The 12,978-nt window shown below is 30.1% G+C and overlaps 2 protein-coding genes across 7 annotated transcripts; one reads left to right on the top strand and one right to left on the bottom strand.

Moving 5' to 3' along the window:
• Positions 1-8,693, bottom strand: LOC108905232 (xenotropic and polytropic retrovirus receptor 1). Of its 3 annotated transcripts, XM_023455369.1 has the most exons (9): positions 8,550-8,693; positions 6,106-6,495; positions 4,996-5,257; positions 4,229-4,599; positions 2,654-2,801; positions 2,402-2,596; positions 1,733-1,902; positions 1,494-1,680; positions 1-1,062 (listed from the first exon to the last, which is right to left on the bottom strand). In XM_023455369.1, the coding sequence occupies exons 1-9, from the start codon at positions 8,616-8,618 to the stop codon at positions 1,040-1,042; spliced, it is 1,815 nt and encodes a 604-aa protein (XP_023311137.1). In that variant the 5' UTR covers positions 8,619-8,693; the 3' UTR covers positions 1-1,039. The 3 variants fall into 3 exon arrangements, with proteins under 3 accessions (XP_023311137.1, XP_018563543.1, XP_023311136.1); XM_018708027.1 differs by having other exon boundaries at positions 1-1,680; XM_023455368.1 differs by having other exon boundaries at positions 1-1,680; positions 2,402-2,801.
• A 1,201-nt stretch (positions 8,694-9,894) lies between these two features.
• Positions 9,895-12,958, top strand: LOC108905241 (protein stunted-like). 4 transcript variants are annotated; one of them, XM_018708043.1, is made up of 4 exons: positions 9,895-10,094; positions 10,482-10,612; positions 12,118-12,144; positions 12,859-12,957. In XM_018708043.1, the coding sequence occupies exons 1-3, from the start codon at positions 10,066-10,068 to the stop codon at positions 12,129-12,131; spliced, it is 174 nt and encodes a 57-aa protein (XP_018563559.1). In that variant the 5' UTR covers positions 9,895-10,065; the 3' UTR covers positions 12,132-12,144; positions 12,859-12,957. The 4 variants fall into 4 exon arrangements, with proteins under 4 accessions (XP_018563559.1, XP_023311141.1, XP_018563558.1 ...); XM_018708042.1 differs by having other exon boundaries at positions 9,898-10,094; positions 12,118-12,136; XM_018708041.1 differs by lacking the exon at positions 12,118-12,144 and having other exon boundaries at positions 9,904-10,094; positions 12,859-12,958.
• Positions 12,959-12,978: the final 20 nt, after the last annotated feature.

Below are 12,978 nucleotides of genomic sequence, written 5' to 3'. Positions count from 1 at the left end.
AACGAAGCGTCCTAAATAAAAACTTTATAGGAAAGACCTTAAAATTCCCCAATGAATGCGAAGTTTCATGTTTAGTCACCATTTGTGAATCACCCTGTATTTTATAAATAAAGTAGAAGAAAAACAATGAGGGAAAATACTTCGATCAAATTTTCAACATGTTCAGTAGGGCCGAAATTTTGAGTTTCTTAGTAGCAACATCTCTCAGTATCTGCACCACTGACTGACATACTCCTATACAAATTCAGTGACTTTTTACCTTTATTTAGGAAAACCACTAGCCCAAGCTTCAGCGGTCTACAAGATATTTATGTAAATGTTACTTTTGCAAAGACTTCAACACTGACTCTTCAGAATGAACTTTTTTGTTTAAATTGATAGAAAGATTGACGAAATATTTTTACATACCTCAGTTACACAGAAAACTTTAATTTAGTAATAATAATTCACCTCGAATTCTTTAACTAACTAAAAATTAATCTTATCCAATATATTTCTAGTAAAATTACCTAAAGATAACAATTCGAGCAAAGTATTTCCTAGGAATTCTAGGTAAAAAATTTTTCCATTGGTGAACATTATAGCAATTTAAAAAATTTGTTTTTATCTTTATATAGCACCATAATTTAATAAAAAGATAAAATTAATTACATTCATTTAAAGACACTTTGATTTTAGTAAATTATGGATTTGTAATAAAGTGACCAATTGTTCCAATAAATAATGTTCACTGATCGTAAAATATACAAAAAATATAAATGTTTGCATGTGTTCCAATAAAATATGAATAAAAAGAAAAAAAATATCTTACATTAATTTACAGACGCCTCGATTTTCATACATTTTTTATATATCACACGTAGGTTATAGGTTTATCATAACTTGACTCTGATTGGTCCAACAAAATCACATTCACCGTACAGTTGGTTCACTACTTTATCGAGAATCAACTAATTAAAGTTTTTTCAAATTAGTTCAAGAATCAGGCGAGTCCAATTTTCAAAAGAGCGATAAATTGTTCACAAAATTTTGAGTAGTATTAATTTAAATTATCCTCTATCTCTAAAAATAAAAAAAAAATTATTGAAAATGTTTATTGTCTACAGGGTGAGTCAGGATTGGGTATAAAAAATCTAATTAAAACTTCTTCCGACTAAACAATTGCATCAAAAGCTTTATTTAAACTTTTTACACCTCACTGTAACTCATTCTGCATAGTAAGGTGAATTGAGGCAGGCAGTACTTGCATTTATAAGAAAATTTGACATGTCCACGATAAAACTTTTAAGCCTGGATCGTAGACACAGGAATCGCTTTAAAACTAATTATCGACTCGTCTTGTAACAATGGTTTTTTGTCTTCCTTCTTCTTTCCGAGCTTCCTTTTTCCTCTGTTCACTACACCATCCTCCTCGTCCATCATTCTCAATATTTGCGTTTGATCGGAAGAATCAATTGGAGCTACTGAAATATCTCGAACCGCTCTGAACTTACCACAGTTGTTTAAGTGTTCGTTTTCCAGTCGGAAAAAATTCCAGACAAATCTCCTGAATACTTCTAATGGTAACAGAATTGATGTCATTATATCACCGCTGACATAACCTGTTTCGGTTAAATATAAAGATATTGCCCAGGCGAATCTCAGAATGAAGTCTTCGATAATGGCAAAGTAATAAAAAAACTGGAACAAAATTAGTAAGTAAAGTGTGTATATTCGTCTACAGCAATTTTACCGTGGAAGAGTAAACAATTTCTTCTCTTAAGAGAGTATTTTCCCCTGCAGATTTATCTAATAATCCCCAGTCCATTTTTATATCCCATGTATAGGCATAAGACGAACTAATTATTTGAGATATTATCCACAAAAACACATACGGGTTTTCTGTAGGAGTTGTATAATTATCTGCAAAAGAATTCAGTGAACACAGGAAACAATTCCCAAATAATCTTAAACACATTTGTTTTCCAAATCAATGAATCTCAAAATAAAGTACTGGAGCTTTCTCGATAGATTTTCCTTAATGGCTAAATCACAGGATATTTAAACAAGTGACTTGAAGATTTAAGTGATGATATTGCATTAAACAACTTCTCTACTGGTTATATGTCCCGCCGGGCATTGAATTACATCAACAGTATCACAATATCATCACTTAAAACTTTACTTTTGCCCTTACAGTGCATGGTTTCATAGTACCTGCAACACAGGTCGCTTTCTGCCATTTTTTGGTCCCTAGTAGCATTGACCACTAGATCTGTGTCACAGTTACATCTTTTATTTGTAGTTTTCATATAGATTTTTTTCATTTTTCCTATTCAAGTTGACATTAACTAAATGCCCAAAATTTTTTTAATATTACGTATTATTTAGACCATGTCGTATAAAAAAAGCATTAATTTACCCTTATGTATTGTCTTCAACGTTGCAAATATTACGACAAAAAATGTACTAGCATATTTTCCTGCGTTAACAAGATGTGGAAAGGCCTCTTTAGTGTCGTAGTAACGTCTTAGGCACTGAGCAAAACGCACCCAAGCCGGTATACAATTTACAATGGGTCTAATAATAAAATCTTTTTCCATACACTGGCTAGTATCTGAAAATACGTATTTATAAAATGAACATGCATCTATATCTGTGATCACTAATTCACCTCCAGCTTGTAACCAATTTCCGTTTGTAACGTAAAAGCAGGCCAAAAATTCAAAATCTAGCAGAGCACCTACAAAGCTATTAAGCTGATCCGCAAGCCAAAAGTCAGCGAATCCTACATGAAAGAATGGTGCTGCAAACATGCGACCCTAAAATATTTTTGGACGAATAGTTATAATACAAGGTAAACGGTAATTCGCTTTTTATTGCAATTTTTATTATGTAAAACAATTCAAAAGGTTCCACAAAATCAGATTATGCAACGAAAAAAAATGAATAGCTATTATAAAAATATATAAGGACAGAATTTTGAATAATTTTAAGGTAATTAATAGTTTTTGTGTTGTTTTTATTAATTTATGTATTAATCAGAAATAGCATCAGTAACAAAATAATAACATCATAAAATGTTAGCTGGTTCATTTCATAATAAGCAATAATAACTGTCCATTTGATTTTCGAGGTATATTTTTACATTTCATATTTATGATTTTATTTTAGTAGGTCCTAGTGAAAAAAAATCTTAACCTTGATAGAAAATGTATTTTAAATATTTTTTCTAGCCATATTCTGAAGAAAATTCAGTATTTGATAATACTGGGTGTTTTAAACATTTGCAAATGTACGGAAATAAAATAAAAAATTCTTATCGACTGTACCAACAAAAAGTAAGAGAGTGTAGCTAAACTCTCTTACTACAGGGTGTTAATGAACTTATGTAAAATATTTTTGCCACATGTCATGTCAAAATGAGGTAATTACACAGATTTGTGTTGAGTGTAATGTAATTTTAAAATCTAACTTACCTCAACATTGTAAGGAGCAACCTTTTGAGAACTACTGAATTTCATAAAAGATGTTCGATGTACCCACCATTTGCTTGCACACAAGCTACAGTGTGACATATCCATTTCATATCATAATATTCGCGATTGCTAAATAAATTTTTCAAAAGAAAATTTGGAAATACGGCTATTAAAAGTGGTCTCGAAGAACAGCGCGGCGATCACTACAACAATGTATTATGAACTGACTTTCGAATACAGTCTGACTTCATAAGAAACCTACAAACTCGTAAAAAGTGTTACAGAATTATTTGTAAGTGATCGCCGCAATAAAATACATGTATTTCAACAATTCCAAAACAGTTTTAAATTTTTGACATAAGTTCATTAACACCCTGTATATTTTATGGCAATTTGTATTTATGCCCGTGATTAAACTGTCTAGTTTAAACACTTTTCACAACATAAATTTCATTAAAATTATTTGAAGATATATAAAAAACAAAAATAAACTCTAAAATACTATAAACAATGTAAGCACAAACCTATGTTGATAGAAACTATTTGTTTTATTTTTGGATGAGCAAAATTTCCACGAGTAATGGCACATGGATTTTAAACACTCTGTATAGTAAACGATTGTTCTGTTTTTGTGATGTTATATTTATATTGAATTGTTTATTTTGCGACACAACAGCTTTTCATATGTCCACATTTAACTTTTATTAAAAAAGAAGTAAATCGCGATAAAACGTGAATTATGGAGCCGTTCGTTATAATCGTATACGTACACATATCCTTAAAAACCAAAATCTGGCATCATGTCTGAAAACCTTCAAAGGATTTGCAATAAATGCAATCATAATTAGTACCAAACCAAGTGGGTTGACGTATGGTGGAATGCTTAAACTGGCGCTGTAGAGAAAGCTTAATAGACTTAAAGCCCAAACAACACCGAATATAGCAGCCAGTTCCATCAAATGTTGCTCCGATAAGTGATTTCTAGGATCAAGCTCAAAGATCAAAACGTGATTTACTCCTGATGATCTCCATCCATACACATTAACTCCAATAAGGAATAAAAACTCGACAATTAGGAGTGGTCCTCTGTATAAGCGGAATGCAACTTTTAAATTCTCGCTAGTACTTTCATGGAAAATCGCTGAAAATGTAATTATATGTAAGTCAATAAAAAATCTGAATGACTTAAAACATTGCAATAGTATTTTTTTATATGCTTGCGCTTGCTTTAACGATAAATGAAAATGACAATTTGTCATAAAATTATTATTTTTTAAATTAAGTAGATCTTGTCAATAATTAAAAAATATTTTTTGTGAAGATAAACTGCCATTTTTATGAGACAGTTTCAGAAAATTTTATTAGGAAAAATTTTTTAAATCCAAAAAATTACCCGATTGTTATTGGAATTACATATTTTTCCCAAAATATTCTGATTCTTTCCAAATATTAGCATAGCAGCAAGGTATAAATTTTAAATGTGAAGTATTTTCCGCAAAATATATTTTTTGCAATATCTTATAGCAACCATACGTACCAGATAAAACGACTGCAGTAAGTAATACAATAAATGATCCTGAGAAAAGGCCAACTTTAAATGTAGTCCAGGGTGATTGCTGTTCACCTAGAGGAGGAACTCGTAATCGTTTCATTGCTCTTTGCCTGTCTCCGCCTTCAAGTTCATTCGTCACCATATTTTCAGTATCATTTATCAGTTTGTCAATATCTTTGTTTGTAAAGAAATGTGAGGTTTCTACTTGCTCTTGCCTCCATTTGACACCTAAATCGGTATTCAGTAACTAAAATAACGACAATAACATTAATTCATTAACAATCATTACACAGGGTGATTCAGAACTTACCTGAAAAAAAAAAATTAGGTGTGTGTTCAACTGTTATTACAATTTATAAATAAAACATTAAATAAAAATTAAACAATAAAAAATGTGTTAGGTATTAAAAATTTTTGATTACCACTCCAACTGTGTCTTTTCTTATAGGAACACCCTATATATTTTTACATTCTGATAAAACCCTTTCTCAGGATTATAGAGATAGTTGATAGATTTATCTAAGAATGTACATATATGCCATCAAAACTGTTTAAAATCTTTATACATTTGGCACATTCTTTTGGCCGTTTATCCCTCAATATTAGAGACAGACATATTAAAGCTTACTTGTCTGTAATCCTGAAAAAGTTTTTTAATAATATGTAAAGACATACATGATATTCTACAAGGAAAGACAGACTATATATCTCTAAAATACGACTCCCAATTGAATTATTGCTGAAAAATTACTGAATAAATCATATTTAATTTTCAAAGAAAACTAAGTTACAGGCAGACCTAACATTTCCAAGCGATGACCTTGTACATTGCACTAATCAATTTTTACTACTAAACAACTAAATGCAAGTAGGTACATCACTGAGCACTAGAAGGCACTGCATAATAAAATCAACTCGTATAAAAAATTACAAGTAGAGTTATTTACTTTGAACTGATTTTTTTTTCTGATGGTAAGGAATAGAAAAAAAATATGTAACAAAATCAATTCCAATTTTGACCCTATATATACTCCTAATTTTTTTCTTATAAGTTTTGAATGACTGTATTTTGAACAAATGTTATACGTAAAGTACCTTGTCATGCTTTTTCAATATTTTTCGAAACCCAGTATGATTAAGTGTTTGGTAATTTTGCAATAAAATAAGACTTAAATAAAATTCACTAAAAGCCAATTTAAGGTCCTGGAGTTTCCTTGCTGGCACTTTTTTACCACCCCCATCTTTCCTTTTCCCCATCCTGATTTGGATTAGAGAATCTTTTAATTCACTATATAGATTTGCAAATTTTCTAGTGGCCTCTGCTAATTTTTCTGCATAGAAAGTGTTGATTTTTTTTAATTCTTTATCACAGTACAGGAAAAACTGTTCATCAAAGTTTGCAAAATGTCTTGCTGCAATTTCTGGCTCTACGCTTTCTGCTGATGGAGCTTCTTCTACGGCCATGTATAACATGGCTTTCATTTCCTGCAAAAAGTAAAGTGTTTAGGTGAGAAATACTTATCAACTGCGACTAAAATTTGAGATATTTGATATAACAGAAAAAGTACTGTACCAAATATTTTTGATAATGTATTTTGCACACATTTTTGCATATTTCACACTTAATAAAAATGCTCACCAGCAATCAACAGTAGTTGAGTAACAAATAGGCCTTTGTCAAAATTCATATTGCAAATATTTGAAGATTTCTATAGACGAGACATAATAGAGTGCCTGATTTTTAACTGTAATGTGTATATCCTCCTGAATAGTAAGAGTGTTAAGAGACAACTTCTATCAGGGTAGTAGAAATACCCAATTAATTAAAGAGAGTGAGAAAAAAAATGTCAAATAAATATAGGCAATATATATATTTATATTCTCTAAATCCTCTATGAAGGTCCTTAATTAAGTAACAATATGTTTAATAATTTAAAAAATACTAAAGAAATATACAATAAAACAGAGAGAATAAGACCTATAAATATCTCTTTAGAAGGTGATTCTACTCAAAATAATTTATAAAAAATTTGAATTACGTTTGCAATTAATATAATTTAATTTATTTTGTGACAGGGAGTATAGGAGTGTAAACGTTACATAGAGTGGGTGCTAGATATTAAATTTAAAATTTTTCAAATAAACATACAAAATGCATAATTTTTGGGAGAGATTAAAATATATGTATATTAAATATCTCAACATTGAAATGAATTAATACTATTCTACATAGAAGTGAATATATAAAATCTTTCTAAAAAACTCACTTGTATAGCGATCCCTAAAAATAATTTATTTTTTTTAACTTCAATACATTGTAACTTCTAAACTTCTAACACGAGTTTGTAATGCCAATTTGCAACATTTTTATACCTCCTTCTTTTTACAAATGCTGTGAATCACCCTGTATACAGGGTTTCTCCGCAAAAATAGTCGCCCTAGCAATTTTTTTATTTTTGATATAGGAAAACAGATTCCTATAAAAATTGTATTTTGTCAAAATAAAAAGTTACATATGCAGTTCTAAGTGTAATTTATGTTCTTGATTTCCAAAATGTAAGTGTCGTATATTTGTTTCAATAGTTGTTTCTAGATAATTGTTTTATTTCATATCGTCCAACAAAGGTTACCTAAAAAAACTGGTTGGCCCACCCTCCAAAATAAGCCGAAAAATTGTGGTGTTAGCGAAATATACAGAGATTTAATTCCTCACTTCATTTAATATCAGACTACACTATTTTTGTCAAAAAATTTTGAAAAACAAATGAAATTCGACAAAAAAAAAAGAAATAGCATAAAATCGGTTTTCTTCGAATATGTTCGGAACTATTCGGAATTTTCTAAATTTAATAACGAATCCGTGATAGCCATAAAATTCTGCACATTTTTGCCCATTTAACCATTTCTGTAATTCTTAGAAGAAAGATACCTGATACCTGTATAGGACAATTAAAAAGTTGTAACCCTGTATCTTGCTGAAGTCGCATATAATTATGTTGTATGTTCCTTTTTTTAAATCAATTTTTGAAGTTCTCAAAAGATCATATAAATACTACGTCCATAGGTAATTTTTTTCATGAAGTCAAAAATAAAAAAGTTATCATTTTTGGCGGGAAATATCCAAAATGGACTATCGATAACTGATTTTCATTATTTTCTCTTATTATCCCTCCAAACAACAAGATTATGCAAATATTTTATTCACAAGCGTACTTAAATTCTTAAATTAAATATTTACATTTAACCGCCCAAAAATTTGGCAACGTTGTGTCATGTTTATTAAACCATGACAATTTTAATAGCTAAATTACACGATTTTGGAAATTTTGGACTAAATATTTTATAAAACAATTGCAATATATTGATGGTTACAATTCTTGTACAAAAGTACCACTCATTTCTCTATTTGGCAACGTTGTTTTATCAATCTTAACCTAACTACTACGTAAATTTAACAAAACAAAAGAAAGTTATAAATCGCTTGCATTCATATTTAGGTATCTATATTATGTTCGCAAATTTGAAAAAAAGAAACCTACCTCGTAATTTATATATTGTTTTCTCCATTCTGGAGTTATATGAGCAGAAAGATGTTCAGCAAATTTCATCTCTAGCACATTAGAATATAAACTACTTGGATCAGTTTATTACTCTGTATTACAGAAATGAAATCGGAAGGTATGTTAACGTCTAATCTCAAATTGTATTTGCTTAATTAGTTGGATCAACTGAAAACATAATTTATTTTATCTCTTTATTGCCGTGCTTGTGTATTCAATTAATTATAATTTACATTTGTTAATAACTTGTGCATGATATATAGATACGTGGACTTTTATTCTTAACCGACAGGAACAGTAAACAGAAATTAATATAGGTAGGTAAATTGATTATGATTACTCTTAAGGACTAAAATCTTAATATCAAACGTTAATTCGTTGATTAGATTGTTGATTACATTTATTTTCGGATTTGCAAGACAAGAAATCAATTACCAGCGTCGCCGTTAAAGGGATTAAATTAAAAGATAACTCCAGTATTAAAATATATCTTATCTCTAAACGTGATAAATACATAGACGGCGTGTCCCCGTTAAAGTGACATATTTCAAAAAGTATACTTTTACAGTATTTTTGGACATTTAATTATTTGCAATAGTTAGTGATATTAAAAAGTTGGGGTAACCATGAAACTATGAGCAAGTAGGTATCCACGCCACAAAATATACGACAGAGGTATATTACGTGCTAACTATGAATAGTAAAAATGAATTCTGAAATTAGCTTGTGAAAGTACAGCCGTTCCTACTAATATTTCTGTACTTTGCCTAGAGCCTAAATCGTAGAAATGATTCCATTAAGGAAGGAGCGTAAAGTAGATTTATAATTTTTACGAGTTCAAAGAAAAAGGGTCCGTTCTGTACTGTAATTAGTTTCAGTAGAATTGCAGTAAAACGCACTAAATATTTTTGTTAAGAAGAGTTGGCAACCTGTTAGAGAAATCAGTGAACAAACCTAGTGAAGAATGAACACACCCACATACTTCTGTATGTGACACACCGTATTTTGCATCAGCTGTTGATGTGCGGTCTATCAGTAATATTGTTAACAAATTTCTAACTTTCAGAGCAATCTACTACTAGTTTCCCGGTATTTTATATTCTAAGAGCTTTCCAGTTTCTCTGTAGCAAGGCCGCCAACCCCTCAACAAAAATTTTAGTGCAATACTGAAATTCTATTGAGCTAATTACGGAACGCACACGAAGAGTATTTGACAACATTGCATTTAAGGTGCCATCTCCCATTGGTTGTCGTCATCTTCACAAACTGTAGTTATCTCTTACTCTAATCGATCATCTCACTTCTGAGCAATCTGAGCTATCCAATCTACATACATTCCATTCTCACTATTTTCAGTCTATAATCAGTCTTTCGTTCTTCTCTCATCTGTACTCACCACTCACACATTAAAAAATAGTTTCTGTGTAAAAAAGGAGATATATTTTTTCTGCTATTATACTTTTAAGAAGAATATAAATCATCTATCAATATAAATATGGCTGCCTGGAGACAAGCGGGATTAAAGTAAGTCATTGAAAAATTTATGTTTCTGAAGGTTATATAATACATTAGGAAATAAAAACTTAATTTTTAATAAAAGGCCTTATGTGTATGTGAATTATTTTGGTAGGTATATTCAATTAATAATATATAATATTTATATATAATAACTGCTTATAGAAATAATTTTAGGTAATGTTAAAAAAAAATCAATATTCTTGTATTTTCCATGAGATAATAGCAATTTACGCCAATTTTCAGTGAATGCGTCAAATCCTCTGCTAAAAACATGTACTAAATCTTAACAAACGAAATATACATTCCACCATTACAACAAATGGACAATGTCTCACTTTTTGTATTACACTAAACTGAGATAAATTTATTTTTTAATCATATTTTCTCTAACAGCTACATCAACTATTCCAATATTGCTGCTAAATTATTGAGACGAGCATTAAAACCAGATTTAAGAGTAGAGGCTGAGAAAAGAGCAGAAGCACATATAAGAATAACAAAATGGGTTGATGGAAAACCAATTAGTAAGTAAACTGAATCTAGATTTTCATTTAAACTAGTTCAATGCACATTTACTGGCATAAGTATAAATATAATTTGATGATCTGAAGGTTCTCCCAAGCAAACGCGATATAAGGCGCATACTCAAGTACATTTATAATTCTGACAAGGGTTACGTTTGGACAGAAATTGCCTTTGTAATCTCTAAAAATGCACGTGATAGAATACATCTACGAGATACTATGATATTGCAATGTCACAACACTAATGTGCCTTGTATTGCACCTGTTGGAGGTGCCTTTAAACCATAATTGTTTTCAGTTTCGAGTTTATTCTTAATACTTACCTTATTAGTTACTACATATTTATATAAGAAACATTAAACTAAAATTATTTTTCTTCAAATAAGTTCAAATATGTTGTTGCATAAAATACGACACCAAAGGTTCCTTGGATCTAAATCTAGACAAGCTTGCATATACAGGCTGTTACAAATTCGCTTCTCACTACAGGGATCTCGGAAACGGTAAGAGGTATGAAGTAGCTTAAATGGGGACAAAGTTGCGTAATCCAAATAAAAAATTTAGATAAATTTGAAACGTCTGATCTGGTTCGAGCTGAGGAAGTACATTATTTGGGGGTCTTGAATGCTTGCAAAAAATGTATTAAAATTTCTAGGGTCGTAATTAAAAAAGTGAAGTTGATGATGGTCCTGGAGAGACGAAACGTTACTTACAAAAATTGATTATGCCATTCGATAGAGGGCAAAAAAGTGGTCATGAGAAAGTGTTCTTTTTTCAATATTACTTCAAACAAGGCTGAAATTAAACAAAAACGGATTTCCAAAATTTCTGTTCTTTTCAAATATTTCGGAAACTAATCATGTTAGCCTTGATTTTTTAGAGGCATAATGTTGGTCCCCTGATTACGTAACTTTGCTCCCATTTAAGCTACTTCGTACCTCTTACCGTTTCCGAGATCCCTATAGTGAGAAGCGAATTTACAACAGCCTGTATACAAACGTGAATGTCTACTAAGATTATAGTGTGATATCATAAACCAATATTTCATATAATTTTAAACAGCTTGTGCTAGACTTCTTAGTTGGTATGTGTCTATTTATTTTGGTGTAATATATTACTAGAATTTGTAAGAAAATAACGGTTTTATTTTTTGGAGCTCCCAGCTCCTTGACCACCCTATAACTTTTTTATACCTTTTTTTTACAGTCACACAATAATTTGTGTTATGTTAAACATTTCTCTAACTCGATTTATTTTTCATATATCAAGGTCAAAAATTTCAGGAATGTGATTTTCAACTTTTAATATCTCGAAAATAGTTGAAAGTTTAAAAAAATGTTAAATAGAAAAAGGTCTTGCAATGAAAAAGTTTTTCCTAACAGTATCAAAGCATTTTCGAGAAAAATTTCCCAAGATATGTCGATCATTTAACAATTTTCACTTTTAATTATTTTATAGATGAATCAAATTTTGTTTACAAAATAATTATAAAATGTAATTTACAGATGCTCGTGACTAAATGTGGTATGTAGGTAAATTTGGTTTGCCCGAGTTTTTGTTTTCTTTTTAACTAATACAGTGTGGCGTTTGTACAATACAGTTTGTACAATATAAAATATTGTAACAAATATAAAACAACCAAAAAGGAAAGTTAACATGTTTAGACCAAAATTTATAACTAAATTTTCTTTTTGTTTTAAGACAAATATACAGAGTGTGCCATTTAACACTCCCGCTCCGAAATAAAGAAATTTATTTTCGTTCCGGAAACTGGGGTTGTTAGGTCTCTCGAATAGCTGCAAATTGTAGTTAGAACTGTCAGTTCAAATCTTTCTGTATAGATGGCGTGGCGATACTAAAAAATTTTTTGATCCCTGGAACATGGAAATGCAATTCTAACTACAATTTGAAGCTATTCGAGGGACCTAACAACTCCAATTATCGGAACTAAAATAAATTTCATTTCGGGGATATTGGCAGCGGGAGTGTTAAATGGCACACCTATTAAATTTAAATGATACATCTTCGTCAACTTTTGGAAATACCTATTTAAACTAAAATATTCCGTCTGTTTGTGCACTTGTACCTTAGCCAGAAATTAAAATACCTTTGTTTATAATGTTAACAATTCTAAATGTGTGTTATTTGCATTATTGATATGAAATTCCATAATTTGACCCTCGCAACAAGATAATTGCTTATGTAATTTATTGCAACGTTATATTAATATGTTCTTTTTTTTACAGAGGAGTCTGTTTACTAAATTAAGAAGTTAAGAAGCAAATATTTGTAAGAGTAAAGTATGTACAATTTGAATATAGCCGAGTAAATATAAAGTCAAGTTATTTTGTTTGTTTTTATTAAAA

Source organism: Anoplophora glabripennis, unplaced genomic scaffold (genome assembly GCF_000390285.2).
Source record: "Anoplophora glabripennis isolate ALB-LARVAE unplaced genomic scaffold, Agla_2.0 scaffold68, whole genome shotgun sequence".
In the NCBI taxonomy this organism is placed as follows: Eukaryota; Metazoa; Arthropoda; class Insecta; order Coleoptera; family Cerambycidae; genus Anoplophora; species Anoplophora glabripennis.
Note: the sequence above shows the minus strand (reverse complement) of the source record. Positions and strands in the feature narration are given on the sequence as shown.